At 34.5% G+C, this 25,767-nt stretch overlaps 3 protein-coding genes across 6 annotated transcripts; all 3 read right to left on the bottom strand.

Annotated features, from left to right (window-relative positions):
* Positions 1–354: 354 nt before the first annotated feature.
* On the bottom strand, positions 355–3,453 carry LOC110789258 (probable protein phosphatase 2C 72). Its single transcript, XM_021993907.2, has 5 exons — positions 2,977–3,453; positions 1,836–2,168; positions 1,596–1,710; positions 1,005–1,228; positions 355–902 (listed from the first exon to the last, which is right to left on the bottom strand). The coding sequence occupies exons 1-5, from the start codon at positions 3,133–3,135 to the stop codon at positions 699–701; spliced, it is 1,035 nt and encodes a 344-aa protein (XP_021849599.1). The 5' UTR covers positions 3,136–3,453; the 3' UTR covers positions 355–698.
* A 2,402-nt stretch (positions 3,454–5,855) lies between these two features.
* LOC110789257 (SAGA-associated factor 29 homolog A) lies at positions 5,856–16,987 on the bottom strand. 4 transcript variants are annotated; one of them, XM_021993905.2, is made up of 10 exons: positions 16,747–16,987; positions 16,486–16,647; positions 12,856–12,949; positions 12,621–12,697; positions 11,368–11,483; positions 11,196–11,281; positions 9,567–9,620; positions 7,048–7,201; positions 6,871–6,884; positions 5,856–6,361 (listed from the first exon to the last, which is right to left on the bottom strand). In XM_021993905.2, the coding sequence occupies exons 2-10, from the start codon at positions 16,601–16,603 to the stop codon at positions 6,256–6,258; spliced, it is 819 nt and encodes a 272-aa protein (XP_021849597.1). In that variant the 5' UTR covers positions 16,604–16,647; positions 16,747–16,987; the 3' UTR covers positions 5,856–6,255. The 4 variants fall into 4 exon arrangements, with proteins under 4 accessions (XP_021849597.1, XP_021849598.1, XP_056698740.1 ...); XM_021993906.2 differs by having other exon boundaries at positions 11,368–11,477; XM_056842762.1 differs by having other exon boundaries at positions 11,368–11,474.
* A 3,536-nt stretch (positions 16,988–20,523) lies between these two features.
* On the bottom strand, positions 20,524–25,767 carry LOC110789256 (uncharacterized). Its single transcript, XM_021993904.2, has 3 exons — positions 25,345–25,767; positions 21,698–21,856; positions 20,524–21,150 (listed from the first exon to the last, which is right to left on the bottom strand). The coding sequence occupies exons 1-3, from the start codon at positions 25,621–25,623 to the stop codon at positions 20,794–20,796; spliced, it is 795 nt and encodes a 264-aa protein (XP_021849596.1). The 5' UTR covers positions 25,624–25,767; the 3' UTR covers positions 20,524–20,793.

Raw genomic sequence — 25,767 nt, 5'->3', positions numbered from 1 at the left:
CCTCATATATGTCTTTCATTACCTAAAACTTAATCTCGCACTTTAAATTACAACCTCGAGTCAGATGAATAAAATATCCTGCTACGATATAATTGCCAGTTCGGCAACTTTTGTGTAAGACCGCCTTATCGAAAAGACCACTTTGATTGGCTAACTAATTGGTTTCATTCTTAACTAATTAGTTCAAGTGCTTAACTAATTGATTTCTTTGCTCAACTTATATGACACCTAGGTGATCTTTTATGTAAGACCGTCTTACATAAAATTTTGTATTGCCCTTTTGCCACTACAAGTCATGGCATGTCCAAGCCTGGAGAGCTTGTATATAATATAGTTTGCTTACATTTATCCATATGTAAAAACTAGTTTATACATACTTGTGTAAGGTCTCAGCAAAAACAAATAAATGGAATGTCATCTTTAATCTACTGTCTTCCACCATTCATATACAGCTAGCTATATATACTTGACCACAAGACCTGTACAAATAATGCAAATTCAAATTCCATTTGATAACAGGACCTCTGAATTCTTCCCTCTTTTAAAGCCAGATCCTTTCATTTCATGCCACAATCTATGAAGCCAAAACTGCTTATTATCTAATCATAGATTAACTTGCCTGGGTTACTACTAATCTCCACATATTTACAATCAGTGGTCTTTGACCTTGAAGTGAAGTGGTAAGGCTTGTTAGTCTTTCAAGAGTTACTTGTGGTAGCTTGTGTTTGATCCTTTTTCTGTAGAAAGTAACAAACAGCAGTGCAATCATCGCGCTTATCTAATGGAATCTTCCTCTTCCATGCTACAACTGCTGCATCTACAACTGCTTTTGCTGCCATTTTTTCATCCTCTACACCCCATACTATTGATGCTACTTCCTTGATGCTAAGCACATCCCATACCTGCAACTCAAAACAGGTTTTAACATCACATTTCTAGGAAAAAAAGAATCAATATATTGGTTGAGTTTAGGAAGTTTAATAATGAATTGATTCAAAGCTTACTCCATCAGTAGCAAGCACGATGAAAAGGTCATCTGAAGTTATGTGGTGGTGAGTGATAACTGGAGTACAGATTATGCCATAGTGTTTCATAACTAAGTCTCCAAAGGACCGAGACATAGCCATCCCTGGACTTTGAGCATGAGGCATCCACGCTCGTTGAAGACTTGGTTCATCCCTCAATGCAAACACCCTTCCTTTGAACCTTCTTATTCTATTAGCTTCCTCTACATGACAAGTTAAGATAAAACATAACTACATTAATCCAAGAACAGAAGGCCGGCCTTAAAAGAACATGAAAAACATGATTACATTCATACAGAAACAAAGGCCTTAAAAGAACCCAGTGCATGATAGAGTATAAAACTATGCTTAAGCTTTTGGTTGAGTTGGTCATTTGACATGGTATCAGAGTCAGCGTGACACAAAGGTCACGAGTTCAAATCTTATCCACCCCCTCCTTTCAAAGTGGAATATTTAGCGTTGGGTATGGGGAGGCCCATGCTGCATCCACACTTCAAGCTCAAATGGCTTTCATGTGAGGGGGCGTGAACAGAGTATAAAACTAATCTTGAAACATAATTTGTTAGTTACCAGGTGTGCCGGGCTTTAAATCAGTGGTTAATTGTACAGCTGTAACTCCATTTTCGCCTCTAGTTCCTAGCATAGCTCTCGAATCTCCAAGGTTAGCAATGAGAAGATCATCACCCTGCTCGTGAATTCCTCTATTGTCAAAAACCATATAATACAAGTATACAACATACAGAGTAATGCACATATATATATATGTTATGTAAATGCTTAAAATTTAGTGTTACTATAAATTAATCAGACCTGTTTCAGGGCTATTACAGCAGTACTTCCACTGAAAGAATAATCAACTTTTGTCACCATCTTAATCACTTCATCCATTTCTTCAAAAGCATTGATACACGCTTCCTTCCATTGAATGAGTTCCGTGTTTGGTGATGACTGGTTTTGATCATCACTCTTGTTTGTTGATTTAGTTTCTGAATTATTCACATTATTAGCCTTTGATGACACTGCATTCTTTTGATCAAGCAGTAGCAGTGGCAACCGGTATTTGATAATCTTGCTCGTATGGTGACCGGTTTTCCCATGACCATCAAATACTCCACAAAGTACACCATCTTTTGATCCATATCCCTTTAAACAGAAAGATGTACAACAAGGTTACTACAAAGGCTATAGTCATGGTACAATAATACTAGCACTACTCCTACTAATCTTTTCTCTAATACACCTCCTAATTACACAAATAATCCATATCCCTTTAAACAGAAACACATTCAACAAGGTTAATACAAAAGCTATAGTAGTTAGGTCCAAGGACTTAAGATGGTAGTCATGGTACAATAATACGGAGTAGTAGCACTACTCATACTATTTTTTTTCTCTAATACGCCTCCTAATTATACAAATTTTCTATCCATGGATCCATTTTGCCGTGTTCTGTTATATTAAATCAGCCGTACTGAATTCCATGGATCCATTTTGCCGTGTTCTGTTATATTAATCAGCCGTACTGAATTGAAATATCGCGAGAATTAACTCTACCAAATGCTTGAACCGATAATTAGAGGCCTAAAATAGATTTATCTTTAATGTATAGGATTACCACATGAACATTAAGCACCATAGTACAGAGTAATGTTTTTCTTCTATTTCCAAGAACTACAACTCCAATAACACCTAAATCCCCAAAAACCAATTCTCTAACTTGTAATTCTACGGGCAGTCGGGCATGATTTCAGCACACCTGCTATAAGAGCAGAATTTTCTGTCTGTGTCAACATCAATAAATGGTGTGCTAAAATCAGTTTCCATATCATTGCAGTATATGAAAAAAAACGAGCAGTTAGAAACAAAAATACAAGATTGAATCTCAGATACTGGTAAAGTGTTCAGGTGTTAGAAACAAAAGTTGACCAAAAGTAAAAGGGTGAGGAATTACCTGACAAAGAACAGCAGAATCTTGATTAACAGCTTTACCGCCTCGTTGCGAATTTACTGATCCAGATTTGATCTGATGATTATGTTTCATACCATTTTGATCATAAACAACACTTCCAAGACCTTCAGGAATCACAGGAGCTGATGCAGTACCTCCCATCTTACCAAAATGTTGCAAATTTCTTAACTTTGATCCTAAAATCTTTGCATTTTTAAAAAGATTTCTTTAAATTAAGTAGATTATATAAGAGATTAAGAAGGCAATTAACAACAGCTGATAAAAGGGTGGGTTCATTTTATGTTAATAAACAGTCAAATGGACTCATTCCTAACTATAATTTTGATGGTCCCTTGAAATGGAAGATGAGGTGTAAGACATGTAAATTTGTATTATCCCTTCCCAATCAATAGGGAAAGGTCTCCCAAACCAGATTATTGTATTGTTTTCTTTTATGCTAAGATTATTGTATTGTTTAGTTGCAGGTATATTCGTAGATCTTAGAAGTCAGATCTCTTTTTTTGGAATTAAGTATTCTTAATTTGTTATAGCTTTATTACAATCGAGTTATGTGCTTATGTCAACTTTGTTTTTATGCTTGCAATAAGCAACAAATTAGATACTCTATTCAAAAGGTCTTGCGCGCACAAGGTGTACAATAAATTTATTGTACACCAAGATAACTTTTATGCAGTTTTTTGTAACTTTAACCTATTTTTCTGTAACTTTTATATTATAAAATTAAAAAGTTGATAGATAAACATTTTAAAGGGTTAAATGATTAATTTATACATTATTAGTGATTTTGAAGAAAATTTTTCTATTCAAATGAAAAAATTTATCATTAAAAAATAAATCACTTTTACATATATAAATGTAACTTTTAAGCATTTTGAGTCAACTTTTACTCCGGTGTACAATATTTATTGTAAACCCATTATAAATAAGAATTTGTGTACTCTATTACTATTGCAACAAAACAACATTCTTGTCTTGCGTTTTTTCTCACCTTATTCCGTATTCACAAATTCTTATTTACAATGGGTGTACAATAAATATTGTACACCGAAGTAAAAGTTAACTCAAAATGCTTAAAAGTTAAGCTTATATATGTAAAAGTTGTCTATTTTTAAGTGATTAATTTTTTCATTTTAGTAAAACTTATTTCTTCAAAATCACTTATAATGTATAAAATTAATCATTTAATCATTTCTATCAACTTTTTTTTACTAATATAAAAGTTAATCAAAACTAGGTTAAAGTTACGAGAAAAGGGGTAAAAGTTATCTTGGTGTACAATAAATTTATTGTGCACCTTGTGCGCGCAAGACCTTTTGTTCCGTATTATTTTAGTTTCCGGAATTCGACAATATAAATTCAGGCTCAGAAGTTCAAATATTTTTTGTAGGATTAGAGGCTAAAAGTGGAATTGCATAAAAACACTTTTCTTGCATCTAACAGGGACGCAAACATACATTAGTATGAATAATATAGGAGGTAAACATACTTTTGATGCGTGATTCCCAAGTATACGACCCGAGTATGCGAACAAGGACCAATTCGGAGACAGAATCCCAAGCGTGATTCTTCTACTTAGTCCAAACGAGCACAAATCAAGATCTCCTTGTTTCTTTTGCTAGAACGGATATTGTATAGGGTTAATGATTTATTTAACTTGTGTTTAATCCTCGGGTCTTCACCTCTATTTATAATGTTTATAATAACTTAATAACCAATCCTAGTAGAACTAGAAAACCTAGTAATCCTAGTACACCTTAACTACTCCAAATTCCTATCCTAGTAGAACTAGAAAACCTGGTGATCCTAGTACACCTTAACTACTCCAAATTCCTATCCAACACCAAAACCCATCATGGGGTTTGGGTCATGTTGATCATATCCAATACTCAATTGTGTGTGACCTTATTGGACCTAGTTATATTAGCAGTAGCCCAATAATAATTAGCCCTCATATCAAAATGGTTTCTAGCAAAACATTATGACCATCTAATAACCGGATTATTAATCTCCGTTATTAATTCTTATCTATGTTTAGTGATTGTCATCTTGATTAAAGGACATATTCCTTCACTTTTTTCGTTCCTCAAATATTGCACCATGTTGAATTTTCGCTTCCTAGCACATAACTTTGTCTCTTAATATCTCGTTTTATGCATTTATACATAAATACAAAATTAGAAAAAAAAAAATTGATATTTAGAAAGTACAATATATTGATGCAAATCTAACAAGATCCTACCTGATTAATACTCCGTATATTCTTTTACATATATAAAAAAACGATGGTCAAAGACACAACGTAAATAGTGTATAAGTCAAAATAAATGAAATTAACCCTACATATTTTTGTTACACAATTCATGTAATACGAAGTATATATTAAGGGGTCCTATCAAAAAAAAGTATATATTAAGGGGTCCCTTCTTGAATTGAATGTCACCTAACTTTGATCCCAAACCAAGTTGGAATACACTCCCTCCATCCCTTATTGTTTGGATCATAGCCAAAACCTATTTTGTTAAGGCTTAAGTGTAAGAAAAGGGAGGGCTACTTTAACTAACAAAATAAAGAGGGAGAATTGGCCTGATTAAAGCATAATAGTCCACCGTTTTCAGCAAATTGGAGACACCTTTGTGCCCCTTTCTACCTGCTTTGGAAAATAAGATTTATACCTGAAGTCAGTAAAACAGTTTCACTCTTCAAAATTGGTCAACTTTGTTCATTAAGTGGCAGATTTGACTTCATCCTCCAATACACACACAAAATAAATAAAATAAAATAAAATAAAAAAGCTAGTAGGGAATACTATTTTAAATATAGTTAAGGTACCTTTTGATGGTCACAAAAGGTTGAAAAACTCATAAACTGAATACCAATACCATAGCCAAAATCCGCTAATATTTTATACTCCGTACTCCGTAGTTAAGTTTTCTTTCAAAGCTTTACAAGTACTTCCCATAATATAAAAATACGCCACCATAATACCTAGCACAACAAGCTCCCTTAGCTTTCTTGATATATATAACAGAAAACTTACAAACTACATCCTCATTTACAAGCTATTTACTTGAACTGATGCCCACATGAAAAGTGCAGAATTGCAGATTTCAGAGGAAAGCAATGGCTCAATTGATATGCAGACTACGCTATTTCTGTTATTTCATGACGCTCCAGGCGGACCAGTCACCAAGCGTTAACCATCATTGCCTTGTTCATTAAATATAAATATAAATATTACAATAAAAAGGGAGCTGGACAGAATCACTGACGGTGTCCATCTGGCAAGGCAACCACATTGTGAAATGGTACTGTCCTTCTTGGCATGGATCCATCTTCACCTTCATCGTCATCAAACTCGAGAAGATAACTACACATAAACAGTTTGCATTTAAAATCAGTAATCTATGAGATTTCAGAATTCTAACTAAAAAAAAATCAATTTCTGTTTCTGTAGATTCATTTGAAGCAATAACACTCAACAATTTAATCTTCTCCCCGAAATCTGCACATTCCTCTTATGGGATCAGACAACATATGTCACTTATTTCCCTTTCTAATTACCTAGAGAAATAACTCTTCCTTTGAAAACAAATTGTGGTAATGAAATAGCAGTTGCACATCAGTGCTCTCGTAATTAATCTTACACACACCCCTCGCCGAACCAATTTTTTTTTAAAAGAAGAAAAAACAGAAAGGCAAATCAGAGGTAAAATGATTCCGTAGTTTCCCAATTGATCATCTGCGTAATATCATTCTACACTCACATTCCTTGTCCTCTTTAGTTTCTTTAGCAATTAGCAAAATATAGAAATCTGTAATTCTAACTACAAACCAGATGAAATTGGAAAACTTGAAAAGGCAAGATAGATTACTCACTCATCAGTCTTCCTCTGGAAGAACAGTAATGGACGCCGCATCCGGAAACAGTGATATCAAGCCAATCTCAGTCAGATACATTCCAAGAATAAATTTGGTTTCTTAGACTAGAAATTAAGAAGCTACAGGTTCTTGTACAGGATATAAAGAAAACAGAATTAGGTTGATCTGAAGTACCTTGCGATGTGGATTCACTACTGTTGCTTTGTACAATGCTGTAGTACCAGGATATACTGCCAAAACTGCTCGGCCAGGAAGGAAGTCCAGAGCAGTAGAAGGATCATTCCGTTTAGGGAAAGGTATGACATTTGACGCATGAAGCTTAAATTTTCTACACGTCAACACAATAGACCAAAACAACAATACAGACTTAGTAAATATTTAGAAATCATCAGCTACTTTTAAAAATACACAAAAAGTAAAAGACGTAAACTAAGTGAAAAGATAAAACAGTTAGCTCCACTGCATACAAATACAGAATAAAAAAGCAGACATAGTCAGGTTTTGAGGCAATGGTGCTACAGAATATGTTCTTTCTTAATCGAACTCCCGAAAAGTAACCAGTACAACAAAGTTGGAAATAAATCTTTCCATTTAAATAAGGTTATGTTTTACCAAGCAATACATGATTAATTTCCATGCGTCGTCAAAATAACATTTCCAAAAGTCATTAAGTACATTTACAGCCAAAGAGATATTTCACCAAGGAATACATGATTAATGCAGTTTCTCAGGCACATAATACCAGATTCCAAGTAACATGCAATTTTGAATGAAACTAAACAGTCATTGCCACAACCTTATTTGTGAGAGGAATACATATGTGAATGATGAACAAAGTAAAAAAGTAAACCGTTATATTTTTGAATTTAATGACAACTGCAACAAGAAAACACTTTTGATTCATAGGCAAAAGAAGGAAGAGATGAGCAGAACTTATGAGAAAAGTGAATGAATGCCCAGATGCAAGACAAACAATATCATGGAGTCCAGAACACAAGGGAAATATAAGAGGCAGATAGACCTCATTATTTTCGCCACTAGAGTTCAACAAACTAGGTTTAGAATACTATTGCACAATTAGAAATGCAAAATCAGAAGTGCAACTTAACATACAGACTGAAAAATGCTTTATTGATCACCATAGGTACAAATTCCTATTTTAAGAATATAATGCAATGATGTTCTATCGTAGTAGAGTTGCCTAGACGCTTACATTGTCATAAAATCATGAGGAAGCAAAAAAAAATGTAGTTTGCTTATAAATGTCAAACCGTTTTCTGTTCCACATCTTTATATCCAGACAAACTACTTGTCAACGTATAACGTTTACATGTTTTCCATTGGTTCAACATTTGTCCATAATGTTATCAAATAAACACTATTATTTGGCCTTTTATTATAATCGACCATATTATGATGACTCATTAATCTGTGATTTCATTTCTATTAATCTGTGATTTCATTTCAAGTATGTCGTAGAAGCTTCATGGCTCACTCAATATAAACAGCAAATTTCTACCGTAATGTGGCAGAATCTTCCTTCATTAATGTGTCTGTATTTACAGTTGCAAAAATCAGATTCAGCTACTTATCTCATGGTAAGTAACTCACAGCGAAAGAGTGTTATAAATATCAATGATTGAAAGAAGCAATTGTACGCCTACCTTGAAACATTGAACTCTTACCCAGGTAGAGTTCAAAAACACTATAACATGGTTATAAAGAGCATTTTAAGAAAAGCTCCATTAACATAAAAATAAATGGTTTCAAGGACATTGACAATTGACAATATAATATGTATACCTAATAAACCACTCAAAAGTTCAATTTACCAAGTACTTTCAAAATTAGAGTAGCACAAGGAACCAAGTTTTCAACATGCCCAGAGCTTGACCACAGTTCCCTACCGTGCCAGCCGAAAGAAGAGGCGTTTAAAGGTAAGTTAAGGACTCAAATATTCTATAAACTTCCTTAGAATTGGCAAAAGGAAAATCATTAGAGCGATTACATTTCAGTAAGACAGGAGCAACAGTGTAAACATTGCAAATAAAACTTTAGGGCCTGTTCATCATCTTTATTTACTTAGTTTTCAATTTTTAGAAAACTAAAAACAAGAATACACAAGTAGTATCCTTGTTGGATTTCAAAACAAACATGCTTAGTGTAACTATGACTAATTTTAAATTCAGTATCCAACCCTTATCAAATCACTTAAAAGTTATAAACCAAATTATGAAATTTGGCAAGGATACCGAACAGGCCTTAAATTTTCTTGCGATAGTCCACTATTTTTCAAACTTTCAGGTATCTTTCAAAGTTGTTAAATGTTTCAACATTTATATATGCATTGTTCAACGAAAACATCCTGTTTTCTAAGCAAGTTTTTAATATATGATTTTCCAAAGAAACGAGTTCCCATAACTGATATAGAATAGGTGAGATCAAAATAATGCACTCTGCGGAACCAACAAGTAGCCTGGGTAAGCCAAGATGGTGGTAATAGACCATTTCGCCAGTCCTTATTTATCTTTATCTACCATGTAAAGATTTAAAAGTGGCATGCAATCAAATTCACATTGCCTGGCATTTAGAAATGGTAAAAGCCGACACTCTCCACATACTCAAATAGAAGGTAATGAAGTATCATGACTCGCCATATCAAACCAACCAGGAACAGATATGAAGTGGGCTACCTTTGGCCACCACCCTCATCATCGTCACCAGGTTCCTCATCAAGCACTTCAAATCTGAAAACAAAAAAGAAGGAAAATTAAAACATAATAGATCGGAAGTAGAGCATCGTCTGAAATTGCATAAAATAAGAAGTATCAAGAGTTGTCAATAGCTAAGGGGAAGCAATCACGCAAAATATAATGGACCACTAAGACCACAGGACATGACAATTAGCTGCTAAAGCTAAGGCGCTAAGAATCATGGCTACTAATCAATTGCCTTCAAAATATGAGCCTGGAAAAGCTCAAAGCCCTATTGTGAAACATCGGTATGAAGTTCAGCCGGACGCTATACTTTGAGGGTTTCTTCCATACTCCCCCGTGGCCCGTCCCGACAAATTGTTTTCAAAATGTATATCTTTTGTTAAAAATTATATTTAGAGTTGCTTTGAAAACATGCATAGATGATACACTTGAGTGAGAAACACGTGTCAGCTCTTGTTAAAGGGAGTAGTTGGACGTCTCTCAATGAAAATGATGCAAATTTTAACCAAGGCACCAAGCAGCACTGGTTTCAAGTTAAGAAGAGAGGAAACTTTCAAGGTAGAATAAGATTACAGCTCAAGAAGGTATCATATGGTATTCATTGCTATTGAATCATTAGTAGCACCCTAAAGAAACAATATCTAAGGCTATATTTGTGTTTATGTCTAGATCCCATCAACATTGGAATTTGGACTAGGTTGCTTCTGTTACTATCATTTAGAATTGTGGAGTGGATCGATTAGACATACTGCTTTAAGCTTCATGAAGTAATATTTTGTGCTCCGTTGGATTGGTGACAAGTTGAACTGGTATGCTAGTTAACTAGGAAAAATCATGAACAGAGATCATCCTACATGGCCACATGCTATAAACTCAAATGAAGATGAAAAATTGTCCGCTAAAACATGCCTTTAGGTCATCATTATAACACACAAAGCACAAAAAAAAGTAGAAAGCACTTGTCAACAGAAGATAATACCAGTAAAAAAAATTGCGCCAAAAATAATCTGAAACATTGAAGTAGTTACAAGTTACAACTCACAAGCAAGTGTACCGAAGATAACACCATCTATGTTGCCATAAGTGATACACAGACAGAGAAATTTTATTCACAACTTTAAGGAGCTGAAATAATATTCCTACTAAATATCCCATACAGTATTACCTTAATCATCACTCATATTTCTTAAAATAGTAGCAATTTTCACAAGATACCCCTTTAGTTATAGAAAAGAAAAAAACTTGAGCTATCCTAAGACGCTATACATAAAGTGTTGAACTCTTTGAAGTTCCGCAAATTTAGCATGTTATTTTTCTAAATAATAGGGGCATCCCATAAAATTTTCCGAATTCTAAATAGGTGAAGATTTTGAGTTTAGTGTCCAGAGCTGTACAAGTTGCAACTTAATTGAATCCATTACCTTATAATGGCACAAGGCGCACGACTGGACAAGTAGTGATGCATTATTATGGACAAATGGAAATAACTTCTACAAGTCACTCCAAAATGTCACAATTTTTCATATAATAGATCTTTGAAGTTCAAATCACAGGCAAACAACAACTAATTCAAATTTAAGCTTTTATGCATAAGATATAACTTACTCTCTTGTTTCCCTGTCATAATGCATCACTTTCACCACAATATACTCATCCTTCTCAATATCTTCTGTTGTAACCCTAGCTGCAACCTGACAACAAATCAGTATTAAACCCATGAGAAAAGCACACAATACTATAGTATCAATGTACAGTAGAAAGTTAAATTGACTAATACCTGTTCTCCTTTCAAACTAGCAAGGTTATCAAGTTGGTTTCTCATGGAAGGGGAGACCCTTGAAATATCAGAATCATTCTTCTTCTGTTTCTTTTTCTGCTCATTACCTTCTGCAACTTAAAAAAAATTAGAAATAAGGAATAATGTCGTATTATCTTGAATATAAACAAATATAATACTTTTTTCTTTAGACGCACAGCAGAGTTTTTTTTCCTAGGATTCTAGGAGTCACAATTACTGCGGAATTTCCACTGTCACTTTAAATTTTCCGTATTTGAAAAGTTCACAACTGAAGATCACAAAAAATAGTCAGATGGCAGAGTTATTGGAGCACATTGTCCTATAAATCAATTGTTGAGTAAAACGTAAAAAGTTACTGTTTGTGAAAGATTAGATATAAAAGCTTAAAATGATTCTTAAAGTTGTTTTTTTTTCAATGTTCGTCAATATCAGGTGTTCTCTGTAGCTCATCATAAACTGAATGTATACAATGACACTGTGCGTGCCAGCGTGCATTACGCTTGTGCACTGAATAGCATTTTACGTATAATGTTTATGGGATTTTAGCTGATTTTATCTAAAACACCTAAAATTAAATGTATCCTACCTCCAAGGTGTATTTAAGCACAGAGAAAATACTTGGAAAACATGCTTCTTTTTAAAAGATGTAGCATACTTTATACCAACAAAATAGTTTTACTTTAACCAAAGATCAATCCTTATGACTTAGAAGTCGAACAAGACTTTTGAAGATGAAGAAAATATGGAGATAACAAGCCATAGCTACATCTTACATGACCATTCAAAAATCCAAGTAACACATAGCCACATTCTCAAAAACAGGCCAACTGTAATCGGTCAGCAAGCTGTTATCAAGGATTCCAGTAGGCGTAAAGATTGGTCAAGCTAGTTTAGAATATACAAAATAGAACACAGGCACATTTCTCAAATAAACATGATAGAAGCTCACAGGCAAATGTACAAAATGTTGCCTCTACATATCAATGTTTTCCCACCTCGCAACCCGTGTTACCTAATACTCTAATCTCACACACACACACACATGGTACTGCATGTTGACAAATCCAATTATATCACAAAAGTGGTAATTTTAGAGATTTGCATTTGGTATCGAATCTAATAGTAGCATATTAGGTGAAACTGCTTACAAAATATACTCAGAAGTCTTAAGAAAATATATGAATGAAGAATAATGAAAATACCAAGATGTTATATATCAATAGTGGACACACCTACTCTTCTTCGTTGCTGTCCAGGCGGCCCAGGAGGGAGCAAGGCTTCCAGTTGAGATAATAAAATATTAGATACTCTGTAATGTCAGCCATTAAATCAGTTCTTATTTAACATATCTAAACATCAACTTTCTTACTAAAGCATTTTCAAGGCAAATTAAGGTTTCCACATCAAAGAGATAATCAAGCAGAAGGCTTGATAACATGAAGTACTTTGTATGTGATGAAAAAGTACCTCACTTCAGTTTCTGCTAAGTCCTTAGCTTGAATGTACAAATTCTTAAGCTTCGATAAAGACATGTCCCCAGGCTTCTCAACTACTTCAGGATCTGCACCACAGTAATCATAATTGTTATAAAAAAAAATATTAAGCACAAATAAGCTTATGTTTAAACTTTTGATTAACAGAACCAAGCACTATAAATAGGATTTCTCCTTCATTACACCATATCAGTTACATAAGTGATTACCTTTTAGGTTTCACTATTTTCTTTTCACTTGTTACCTTTTTTATGTTGTTTCTACTTGGTTATGGAAGCGATTTTAACAAGCAAAGAATATTATCTTCAATGGTTGTAATCACTTTCACTGGGATGGGTTTTCTCTTTGTGGTTAGCAAATTCATACACACTCCAACATCACTATTTTTTCCATCACATGAGTGCAGATACACAAATGGGAGCGTGTTTTGAGTTTGGCTACTTGAATAGTAGTTGACTTTCCTATCATTTTCATTCGTATGATATCCAGATAAGATGGACAACATACTTACTCATAGAGATAATCACCCAAACAATTAGTATTCTAAGAAACTGTGAATACTACCAACTTGTGACAAAAGAGAATGCACAAGAAGATTGGGTATAAAAGTGATACATGACTAAACCTTTCAACTAATCATTCATGTATAATTCTACACATCAAAGTCTTACAAGGCCACATTAGTATCAACCACATAAATCTAACATTTTAAACTCAGCTCTAAAAGAAAATGTAACCTTTTTAACTGGTGTTTTTAAGCTCAAAACAATCACTTAAAAATGAGAGGAACAAATAAAAACGTTATATACTTGCATAAATGCCTCTTAAGTTGGTATCTCCCCTTTACCCGATGCATGTCAATCATGAATTCATGCAAACCACTAACGTCTGGGACTCTGGGTTGGTAGGCGGTAGTTGTAATCATTTATATGTAATTTTGTAAAGAAAATCTCATGCCAATTCCCATGGTAACGGCGGTGCATCCCCATGTACCTCGTCTTCTTTCATAAAATCCCATTACATCAATTACTACTTTGGATGTGGTATTGTGTGGAAATGGAAATTTATAGACAGGAACACATGTTTGGGGATGGAGTTCCATTAACATGGTAATGAATATGGGCTTTCCTGGCAAAGTTTCATACAAATCCGTTTTCGCACAATTTAGTTCCTTAAGCTAATGGATGTCTACCATATCTCGTTATTAAGAGACTTCCATGTAGCACAGAATCTCAATAGTTAAATACTTAAATGATGTTCATGTTTGCACTCTTCCTATGAGGTCGTAATTTAAGAACTGATATAGTAGTTTAGGCCTTGTGTTTTGGTATTACTGTTGGCTTTGTACTTCCCCTAATTTTGGCAATAAAAATTCCTTCACTTGTAAACTAAAAAGAAAATAAATCTGAACAGTTCTAAACAAAGTACTACACTCAGAATCTTTGGATACAAGTCCTATAAGCTGTAGGCAGACAAACAGCTATTGATAAAGTTTTTTTCAGCTTTTAAAACCCTTCCCCCAATACCTTGTCTATCTAAAAGACTAAAACAAATCAAAGGCAATCCTTCCCATAAAATAGAATATATCATTAAAGCTCATATGGCTGCAATCTCCACAGTTCTTTTGAACACTCGGAATCAATTAGCACATTCTTAAGTTGACCTAGTTATTTGATAATTTTGTGATCATTGAGAATCTCAAGAAACAAACTAACAGTAGCTACATCCTAAAGAATTAAAGATTAATTGTGAAACAAAATCTCTTAAAACAGAGTATGTGAGGCTATCGGGAGAAAGATGTGTCACTACACAAGGTTCTAGGTCATGCATCTAGCGATCGTCAGTACTTTTATCACTTGCAATCTTCTTTGATACCATTGAAATCATGCTCGTGTGACTCATGTCTAATTCAACGAGTCCCCACTACCGACACTCAGCGAGTCCCCACTATCGACAATCAAACCTTTGCCCAAAGGTAGACATTTGGATTGACTTTAAAATTCCTTAATTTCCTTCACTGGTAGTAGAAAGGATGGAAGATTGAAATACAAAAGGGTGAAGTGAAGATATATTAGCGAGCTTATAGCCTTATACGTGTTTGCAGTTTGCATTGTAGCTCTCATACTACCAAAGAATTCCAGGGGTCTATTTATATAACTAAAAGCTTCTTAGTTGTGGGAAATGATTATGCTACTTGCCATTAACAGCTCTATGGATAACTAACTAATAACTCCACATATATAACCCTTAAAATGCCACGTTGCAACCCTAAGCACCATTCCCTAATGCTCACAAGATATTCACATACACAACATTCTTCCAGAAACTCGCTCCAGAAGGCACCTTAATATATCCTAAGAAAATTTTCAAATTTTATGGGCTATGTTACTCTAACTCTTCATTTCACCTCTAGTACCCACGCCAGATGCTTGACACTTCATTTTGACATTTGGTGACACTTAACACTTCATTTCATCTCTAGTACCCATGTCAGATACTCGAAACTCGAACATGGGTATAAATTTGACAGTTACTTTTTACCAAAATCAAGCAAAATCATCAAACAATGGTCATGTGGACACTTGGACACATACCCATGTTGGACCCTTCTAGCCGAATTTGAGTAACATAGGTTACGGGACACTTCTTCCCATGATTGCCTATATTAAGGCTCCGTTCTATTGGACTTATTTTGACTGAACTTATATTATCTGAACTTATCTGAACTTAACTTATTTTATCTGAAAAAAACGTATTTTTCTGAAATAAACTTATTTGTGTGTGAAAATCTATGAAGAAAACTTATTTTTGCTGAACTTATATTTTCTGAACTTATCTGAATTTAACTGAGCTTATCTGAACTTATCTTGTCTGAAATAAGTCAAAAAGTCGATCAGGACAAAGTCTAAAGGCAGCGTCCCACTATTCAATAACAAAGAGTATCAAGAAATGTTCATGGCATTTGGTGTCGGTGTCATGCCGTTACATACTTACATTACATATACTCAGCCATGTCTAGCCTTAGCCTCATCAACCAAAAACATCCAAAAGTATCCAGTATGAAGAATAGAAAGTTACGCTTCGCCGGGAACAATTGTAAAACCACAAAAAGATGTCCATGTTAAAGCCTTATAAAATCCTCACTGGTCTATTATTGAAAGAAATGGAATTTTTTAGTAAAATACTAGTGTACCATATTATTTGTACTCACAAACAAATCACATAAAAGCTGATAACTTATTATTATTATCCATACTAAACCGACCGCACTATAGTACACGTATAGTCGTATAGTTGCGCAAACATCAGATGTTCACTATTCATAAATTTCCTCATAATTCACAAAATATTTGCTCACTTGCTAACCAGCCACACTATAACACCTAATCCACGAATGCTTAAATTTCCACAGAGAATCAATTATAATTAAAACTACCTTCTAATTAAAAAGGAGAATACAAGAGAAGTTGATCAATACAACCTTGACAAAAAAAAATATGCAAATAAAATTTAAATCAAACATCAAAATTAAAATATATAAAGAAAAGAGGAGCAAATTACAGTAAATATTAAATATTAACAATGAGAGAGAAAACAAACGCACTGGTCTGGAGCTTCTTATGAAGCTTATTGATATCAGTCAAAACATCTTCCTGCTCTTTCCTAAGCCGATCGAGCTCCTTTGAATTGTCCAAAATGCTGGCAATTTCAGATGTCGACATTTTCAGAGGAAATCACAGAATATCCCTTGATTAGGGTTTTGAAGCTGAATTTGTTTATACAAATAGAAATTAAATCAGCAACAACAAATGAAAAAAAATAAAAAAAATAGGAAAGAGATTATATGATAAAAGTAATTTGTTACCATATTTGCACCTATTCCCGCGAATTTTGGAACCCTAATTCTGGCGATTGAAAGTCAGGAAAAAATATATTTTGGGGCTTTTGTTTGAGAAGGAGATACTGATTGATTGCAGTCACCAATTGTCGTTATCGCTGTTCTTTCGTCTTCTCAAGTTCAGCCATGGCTGCTTCAGCCGTCGATTCTGTTGCGTTGGTGTCTTGGTGGTGAGCTTGGATCAGGGATCAGGATGAGTGAATATGAAAAGATCTAAGACTTATTTTGTTTGACCTTATTCTAAACTACTCCGTAGATTTTAGCCCGTGCGATGCACGGTTTCTAACTTTCTATTAAATTGTTACGTTAAAATAAAACTCCTATATATATCAACTGCTATATTTTATATATTAGATAAATTGGTTTTTTTTATTGGATTGAATTTCATTTTAGATTTATATTTTAATTATTATAGTATTTGATTTTGGATAAAATTATATATAAGATATATTAATAATTAATTAATAAAATATCTACGTGGCACCTAATTATATATTTATCTACGTGGCATTCGACTTTTTAATTCAAAAATAATTTTGAAGTCTTATTTTTCATTGGCCGAAACCATTAGATTGCCTACGTGGCGCTCTAATATTGGATTAATGTTTGACTTTGGATTGAATTTTATTTTAGATTAGTGTTTGATTTTGGATGAATTTTATTTTAGATTTATTTTTTTAATTATTAAAGCGTTTGATTTTGGATGGAATTGTATATATTAGTAATTAATTAATTAATTTAAATATCTACGTGGCGCGGCACCTAATTAATTATCTACGTGGCACTCGATTTTTTTAATACAAAAATAAATTAGAAATCTTATTTTTCATTGGCCGAAACCATTAGTAATCCTAGGTGGCGCTCTAATAGTTTAGCAAATATGCCTCCTTTATATATATAATATATATTTATTTTAAATCTTTTGGAACTTATTTTATCTAAAAAAATTCACTTTTCTGAATTTATATTAAATTGAACTTTTTATTTATTTGAAATAAGTCAAAATAAGTGAATAAAACGGAGTCTAACTTCTAATTTTAACTTAATGAACATCTTTCTTTTTAACGCAAAAGGAGATACTTATACTCCGTATTAAACAAGTGGCCTAACACAAATAGGGCTTGAGAGTAACTCCAATAGCAACCTAATTGTCAAACTAATTTGTCATGCCACCTAAGATTTTAATCTAATTATTTTCTATCTAGTTTGTATTTCAATGGCAAGCTAATTTAATAAAATAGTTTGATATTTAAATTGGCCCATTTTTACAATTAAGCATTTAATTTTCATTTTTATTATTACTCAAATTATGATTGGAGCACATTTTTCCAATCAAATTAGTTTGCTCAACTTAAATTATTAAAATCACTCAATGGTTAAGCTAGTAGCTTGAAAATTTTGCAAATTACAAGCAAGTCCCTAATTACAGCCATTGGAGTTGCTCTTACATCATTAGGATCATTAAACAAATGGAACAACCCCGAAAAATAGGCAATTAACCATTTATGCCATTCTAAATAGGCACCAATAACAACCAAAAACAACCTATACAAACATCCAAGGGTGCCAACAATAACTTCAAATCATGGTTGTGCAGTACAAAAGGTAGAAATATTTGGGTAACTCTTAGCAAAATCAACATCATAAGCAGCCTTTTGCACAAGGAGGGATAAGGAAGTGATCCTTGCGCCCTACTGGCTACTGCCATAGATAAATTAAGCATAGGCAACTAAATGATGTGCTACCAAGTTTGCCTCCCTAAGGATGTGACAAAAGACAACCACCTAGTGAGAATCGAGAAGATTGGAAACATCAATAACTAAGGGGCCAAGCTCATGGTAGTTTTGAAGATCCACATTTTTTAACATGACCTTCAGAGATTGAGCATCGATTTTCACTTCAAACTTTTAAATACTGAAATCCCTAACCATATATCGGTAAACCTACAGTCAAGGCTAGTAACTCAACAGCTAAAGCATGACAACATCGTATTTAATGGAAAAGCTAAAGTACCAAGAACATGTTTCTCTGCGAAGAACGACTATTAGCTTTTCATTGATACCGGGAGGAGACCACAACTCCTTAAACGCTTCAGCATCAGAAACTACAACCTTGCCCTTACTCGTACCATGAAAAACATGTTTTGACACATGGCAATAGTGAAAATCATTCTCCAACTACTTTCTTGTTTGGGATTAAAGATAATCCATTGAGACCGGTGAAAGTTTGAAAATGTATGATAATCAAAACTATCACAGATTTCGACTTTAGAGAAAATAAAGTTCCATAATATAGAAGATGAGTGACAATCTTTGAATAAGTGAATATGTGATTTTGAGTGGGAATTACATCTAGATCACACAATAGAGATGAGAGGAATTCTGGCATGAAGAGATTCAAAAATAGGAAGATAACATGCACACAATTCCAAAACAACATTTTATACTTGAAAGGCATGAATTTCTACAAGTTTTTTCCCCAATAAATCAGCCTAGAGTCACATTAGTAAGGTTTGTGGAATGAGAAAATTAAGATTTGAAGCTGATTTAATTGAAAAGGAACCATCCACCATCTAATGAAATCATTTGGAGGAACAACAGAGGAAAGAGAGATGGTCATAATTTGATGTTGAATATGCAAAAGGAGCAAGTGCTTAATAGAATCCAAGCACTATGAACCATTCTTAATGATACGACAAACAAACCAAATGAGTCTTAGAATTGAGAACCTCTTGATCATAAGGGAGCATAACCTACCCAATGATGGTACCTAAGAGAGGTAGACTTACCATCCCCTATTCCTACCACCATATCAGTAGCTAAGATTTCTCTACCTTTTAAAATGCATCTCCATATTGGGGATTGATTTTGATTAGGAATTGAATGCAGTCAAGAAAAGCACAATGCTTAAGATATTTCTCATAAATAGTTTAACCCACGGCTTGGAAGGATTAGTAAGGTCCAACTTAGTTTTTCCATAAAAGCTAATTTTCATTAATTACATTGAACTTCTAATCCCTAACCCCCACAACCATAGGTTTAGTAATCTAAGCACGAGAAGTTCTAGGAAGATATCTTGTCCTATCAACTTTATTCCACATAACTTTCCTAAATTTTCTCAATATTATCCAAAATTGAACAAAGAAAAAGAGAGGTTTGCTTCCGTACTTTGTATTTTGAACATCAATTTTACTCTTTGGGTACTTCGTATAAAATAAGTTCAAATAAATTGATAAGTAAAAACTTTAGATAATAAGTTAACTAACTTCTTTTAAGTAAGTTCGGATGAAAAACTGCAACATATTATTTTCATTTTTCTTGCATGAATGCTAGTGTAGTAGGGTATATCTATACTAATATATTAAAAGGCGTTTGTGAAAACGTATATGTGTCACATATTAAAAGTTTCACTTCCTACCATCTCAACTAGCTACAATGTTTGTCATATTTTCACATATAAATGTAAAATACAATCTTTTAAAATTGGGCACATTTTTCGAAAACGTAAACCCGACTAAAAGTAAAACCCGGAGCAACGCCCGAGCCACACACTAGTTTTTTTAGGGAAAAAGAGCGATTAGTGCATTAATTAAGGGACATTTCGTCAATTGTTACATACGGAAAAACCTCACAAGGACAATGATTTTCTCAGACTTGTTGGACTCCAAACAACACTTACCGAGCAAGGTGATGAACAACAAAGTTATCCTCCCTCTTAACGTGTGACCAAGTTAAATCAAAGGAATTACAAAAAGAGAGAATATCTTCAAGTTTGATATATGCTTGACAAGTAGTTCGCAATCACTTTCCAAGACATCGAGCTTCAGTCCATAGCTATGGGCTAATTAACTAAAGGACTCATTCACATAAATATAACCTACACCTACCAAGTTTATGTCACTCTTAAGAAGGAAATTACAAATTACCCCTTGCTGAATAAAATCTCCAGATTTACAAAAGGCTAACTTAATTAGAAACATAGACAAGGAGAAAGCATCCAAATCCATCAACATTCTCATTGGCTGATTACAGTTATGGCATCTTCGCCCGGAGAAGAGTCAGTTGCCGGCAATTTCTTAGTAAGGGCCATGGGTAAACCAAGGTCGTCTTGCAAACAACGTTGCTGAGGGTGTGACAAAAGCAAGCACATGTGACGGAAAAGAATGCGTTGGAGACCCTGACCACTTTCAAAGATGTAGCCCTCATACTCTGTAACCTGTTCTAGTGCTTCTACAAGAGCATCGTACACTTTCTGGGGGCAATTCTCAGGTCCTGGTTTGTCATGAAGGTATATCACATCCAGTGTGAAAAGCTTTTGGTTCGCAGCCCATTGAAATCGTGGTTGTACTGATGAACGGCAATACAATAAGATCTATAGACATATGCCATAGTTATTAAAAAAAAAAAAGAGTTAATTTTCACAAAAAACAGATAAAGAATGTCAAAGTTTTGAGACTTTTCCAAGTTTGAAAGAGAGAAGGCAGAAACATGATCATGATTCAAGAAGCAGCTATGGGATTCTTTGGTCAAAGTCAAATCCATAGTGCATATGCAAAAAGAATGTGGACATGAAATTCCTTCCATGATCAACAAGATAAGAGTCTCAGTTCAGTAACTACAAACAAACAACTATACCAACTCCAGCATGCCTTGGCAATTTAGCATTACCCCCGAAAATTAGCTAGAAATCTTAGTCAAACTAAGAGCAACATGGTCGTGAACAAAAGCTGATCGATCAATCATTCAGCAAATAAATAGTGACAATCAATATAGAGGTCAATTAGTAATGATTCCCAATTTCTATACATAACTGAACAGCGGGAATTTCTGACAAGATATTACAAGGTCAAGCTTTTCGAAGTCACGAACATGTAACAAGGACTATAAACATTCAATGGTCAACAGTTTAACTCACTTACCACTCTTAATATTCGATTCTGAGACTTAGATTTTTTTGCTTCATGAGCTGCAACCCGAAATAGCTGGGTAAGGTCTGCATGACCCCCTGATGAGCTTACTGACAAACCCCGAAAAGCAGCAATTGCAGAATCAACTTCACTACTGAATTCTTTTCGCACCTTCAGAAACAGAAAAAGGACAGGTAAATTTAACATCTAGATAATATGTGTAAGGATGAATGGACCTCCAAGTCACCCCATCTCTGAAAACAAGGGAACACAAGGCATGGCAAAAAAACTAATTCATGTTCTAAACAGACTTGCAAAAAAAAAAAAAAAAAAATCAACCCACAAACTGAAGGAGAACAAAAACAATCGCTAAGCATGAGGACTTCCAAGATTAACATTATAGTACAGATCCATAAATAATTTACACTTTACAACATCAACTATCAAGTTATCAACTACTACAGCTTATACCCAATTAAAACATCAACCCTAACTGCCACAGCTTTGGTCAGGAAATGAAATATCCGATAGCTTCTGACTAAATATGCCATGCGCAAATGAAAACTGCTTATTTCAAAACCTACTTAATAATCCAGCTTAACCACAACATAATAATCTCTTCTTCAGAAAAGGTTGTCATCAAATTGATTGCAAGTTGAAGACTTGAAGGTGTGCAATATTTCACTTCCTCACTTAATGCACCATGTGCAAATGAAAATTGCCGATTTTAACATCTACTTAATAATCCAGCTTAGCCACAATATAATAATAATCCTTTTTCAGAAAAGGTTGTCATCAAACTGATTACAAGCTGAAACATAGCCTAGTCGTGTTTACTGACTTAAACTCAAAGTAGTAAACTGAAGTTGCTCCTTCTCAAATAAAAAAAAGAGTTATATGGCCACAAGGCCATTGCCATTTGAATCAAGCAAACATCATGTTAATTACTCAAGCCAGATAATTTCTTAAATGTTGGAAATTTCTCTCTAATTTCTTCCTTTATTAGGGCTTCAGTGGAGCAACTTGGAAATTTCTTAAATGTTATATTGCACAACACAATGTTTAAAATTTTCTATCCTGGCATAGAAAAAGATTCCCTGGTCAACATATTAATCGACATTAGAAATAAATGTGTGTGCAAGTTGAGCAACAAATGGTCAAATACGAGCAACCTAAACTGACATATCTGCCCCAATCAGGATTTCTTTACTGATACAGTACATAACAAAAAGCATTGAAGTTTCAGTTACTCATTATCATTATCATTATCATTACCCCATTGCCTCAAAGAGGCTCCCGCAAGAAGCGGGGTAAGGGGGGGTCGGACGTACGCAACCTTACCCCTGCAATTGCAGAGAGGTTGTTTCCAATTGACCCAAAAGCGATAACGGGACAACGGGACGACCATCTTCTAATTCATGGAAAGGAAGCGAAGAGGTATTAAGAGCCATTTTGATTTAGTCCATCACATCCCACAGCCAAAAGAACAAATGAATCTTTGGCTCCATCGGAAATGGACAATAAAGTTTCAGTTACTGTAACAAAATATTGCACATCATCGCCCTATCTAAGAGGACTTTCCATAATTCAAAATCTGGGCAGCAGAAGAATTATTGGCCCCATCATGTTAAATGAATACTTATACAACTAGAGTTACCAAGAAAAAAGGCATGAACTAGGGACCTTAAGTTTCATATCAGGTTAAGGGGTCGCCTGTATTGGGTTTACTTATTAATGGGGGAAAATATAAGGGGGGAAATATTACAGGTGAAATTATCAAGGGGAATACATTTTCCTTTTTAAGGTTTGGAACAAGAGTAGAAATTACTTCTGAAAGAACTTCAAAATCTCATCTCTATCTCATTTTTTCTATTTAAAGCCATTGCTATGTAGCACCACCATTCATGGCGGCGGTGTTGTCTAGCCGCTACCACGCCATCGGTGAAAGGTTGGCTGATGATCAACATGAACGAAATTCAAGGCCAAGATCAAAGAAGCTAGCCCTTATGCCAATTTCTTCACCCAATTTATAGATCTTCAAAATAAAAATTTAGTGAAGGAGAGAAAAAAAAAATCTGGCAAATTAGTGGTCAAAGAGATTTGATGGCAATGGTGAATCGAGGTTAAGAAATTTGAGTAAATGAGATCCAAGAAATGAAACGTTCAGTGAAGGAGATAGGTTTTCCGGCAAAGCCACGACACCATACTGGTGGTGATAATGGCTGTAAAAGTACAAGCCAGGTGTTTTAGGTGATGATGTTCAGAGAGAGGAGTAATTGTTATGGGGGAGATAATTACCCTAGGGGGGGCTAGAGTAATGTTTTACCCCTTATTTGAGGGGAAAACATTACTCCAGGATCAAACTCCCTCAATCCAAGCTTCTAAAAATGGCCTGTAACTTTTACTCCTTTATTCATTCTCCTCCTTTATACCCAATCCAGGCGACCCCTAAATGGTTAGCAACTTAGCACTTAGCAAGGCTTGCATTTGTTGTCCGGGAACATGGAACTAACCAAGCAGCTCTACTTTGAGAAGGAGATGAACAATAATGTAAGTCTAGACAAACATCAAGCTAAAGCAATAGGCAATCACTGGACAACTCGGAGCAAAGACGCCAGAAGAACCTGCTGAAAAAGATAGTCATAATGTGTAACAAACTGATCCGAACACAAATAAGCAAAAACGGGAAAAAGCTAGTTTTATTAACGAGAGGATATTCCTATCAATTACATAGAACTATCTTAAACTAGACAATATGTATCAAGAACAGGTCAATATGCATCAATAGGTCAGTTTTATTTGACAGGACGGACTAAAGTCCTAAACTATCATGCAGGGAGCTTGTAGAAAGTGCGTCTTAAAATCATCATCACCTCCAACTTCAATTTGTGACGTAATTGACATCTCAAAGAATTTAATTTCCACAAAATCAGAGCAAAAATCATATACAAGAAAAATCATGTGGCCTAAATCCTACTCAAATCGAAGTCAATCCTTCTCCTTATTACCTTCCATCTTGCGAAAGCCTTAAAGACCATTTATAAAGAAACCAAGTTTGAACATCTCCCACGAGTCCCATCATTCCACCCATCTAGGCAATAGATTATCAATTATCATCATACTCCGACCAATTAAACACATTCTATTCCCTCCTATCTCCACAAAGAACGAAAATTTCTCTCATGAGAACACAAACAGTTAAACAAACATCCCTTTTCCATCTAATTTTTTACATGGAATTCAGCTTTCGCCTTTTGCAGTAATTCAAAAAACCAATATCTAAATACCTTGAAGTGTAAATTTTAGCTAGCTTAGTTGGTAAAGTCTAGAGTGCGACAACCAAAACCAGGGATTAAATCCCGTCTACAGCAATTTCCTCTGTACTATACACCCAATAGAATTGAATTCCTCAAAGTAACAAAATCACTAGACTAAATGTCAAAATCTCCCATCTGGGAAACAAAAACGACTGCATTTCAATGCCCAGAAAATAAAATACTCAAATGTTCTCAATCAAGCAACAAAATTAACAGAAATTAAATATTGAACAGGTGAACAATATCATCAAATTACCCATCTCGATAAAACAAATCATCAAATAATTGAACAATTAATTAATCAAATTCAAAGCAGAAATTAAATTGAAGGGAATGGAGTACCCAAGCAGCTGAATTTGAGAGAGAGGCGAAGGCGAATCGATGATCAGGATTTATTGTGAGTTTGGCGTGGATGAATAAAAGGATGGATTGTTTTATTGAATCAAGTCTGGTGATAGGTCGTCCATTTGGTCCGGTGTTCTTCATTTCTGACATACTTTCCGTGTCAATGTCTATGCAAAAGAGTATATCTTCTTTATGGTACGGAGTTGGCTTCAATTTGTACGCTGCTCCGCCGCTTCCACCTCCGCTGCCGCTGCCCTCCACCACCTGAATTTCCATCTCTCTATGTGTGTTAGGCTGATTTTGGGTTTACCAGTTTTACTGAAGGGAATGTTGAGCTTTCTAACCCCGAACAAACTTCCTCCTTTTCACCGAGAAAAGAAACATACTCCTCCGTTCTCCGTGTTCTTCCCATTTAAAAAT

The sequence above is a fragment of the Spinacia oleracea genome, chromosome 1, assembly GCF_020520425.1.
Source record: "Spinacia oleracea cultivar Varoflay chromosome 1, BTI_SOV_V1, whole genome shotgun sequence".
Lineage (NCBI taxonomy): Eukaryota > Viridiplantae > Streptophyta > Magnoliopsida > Caryophyllales > Amaranthaceae > Spinacia > Spinacia oleracea.
The sequence above is the reverse complement of the archived record's forward strand: the minus strand, read 5'-3'. Positions and strand labels throughout refer to the sequence as shown.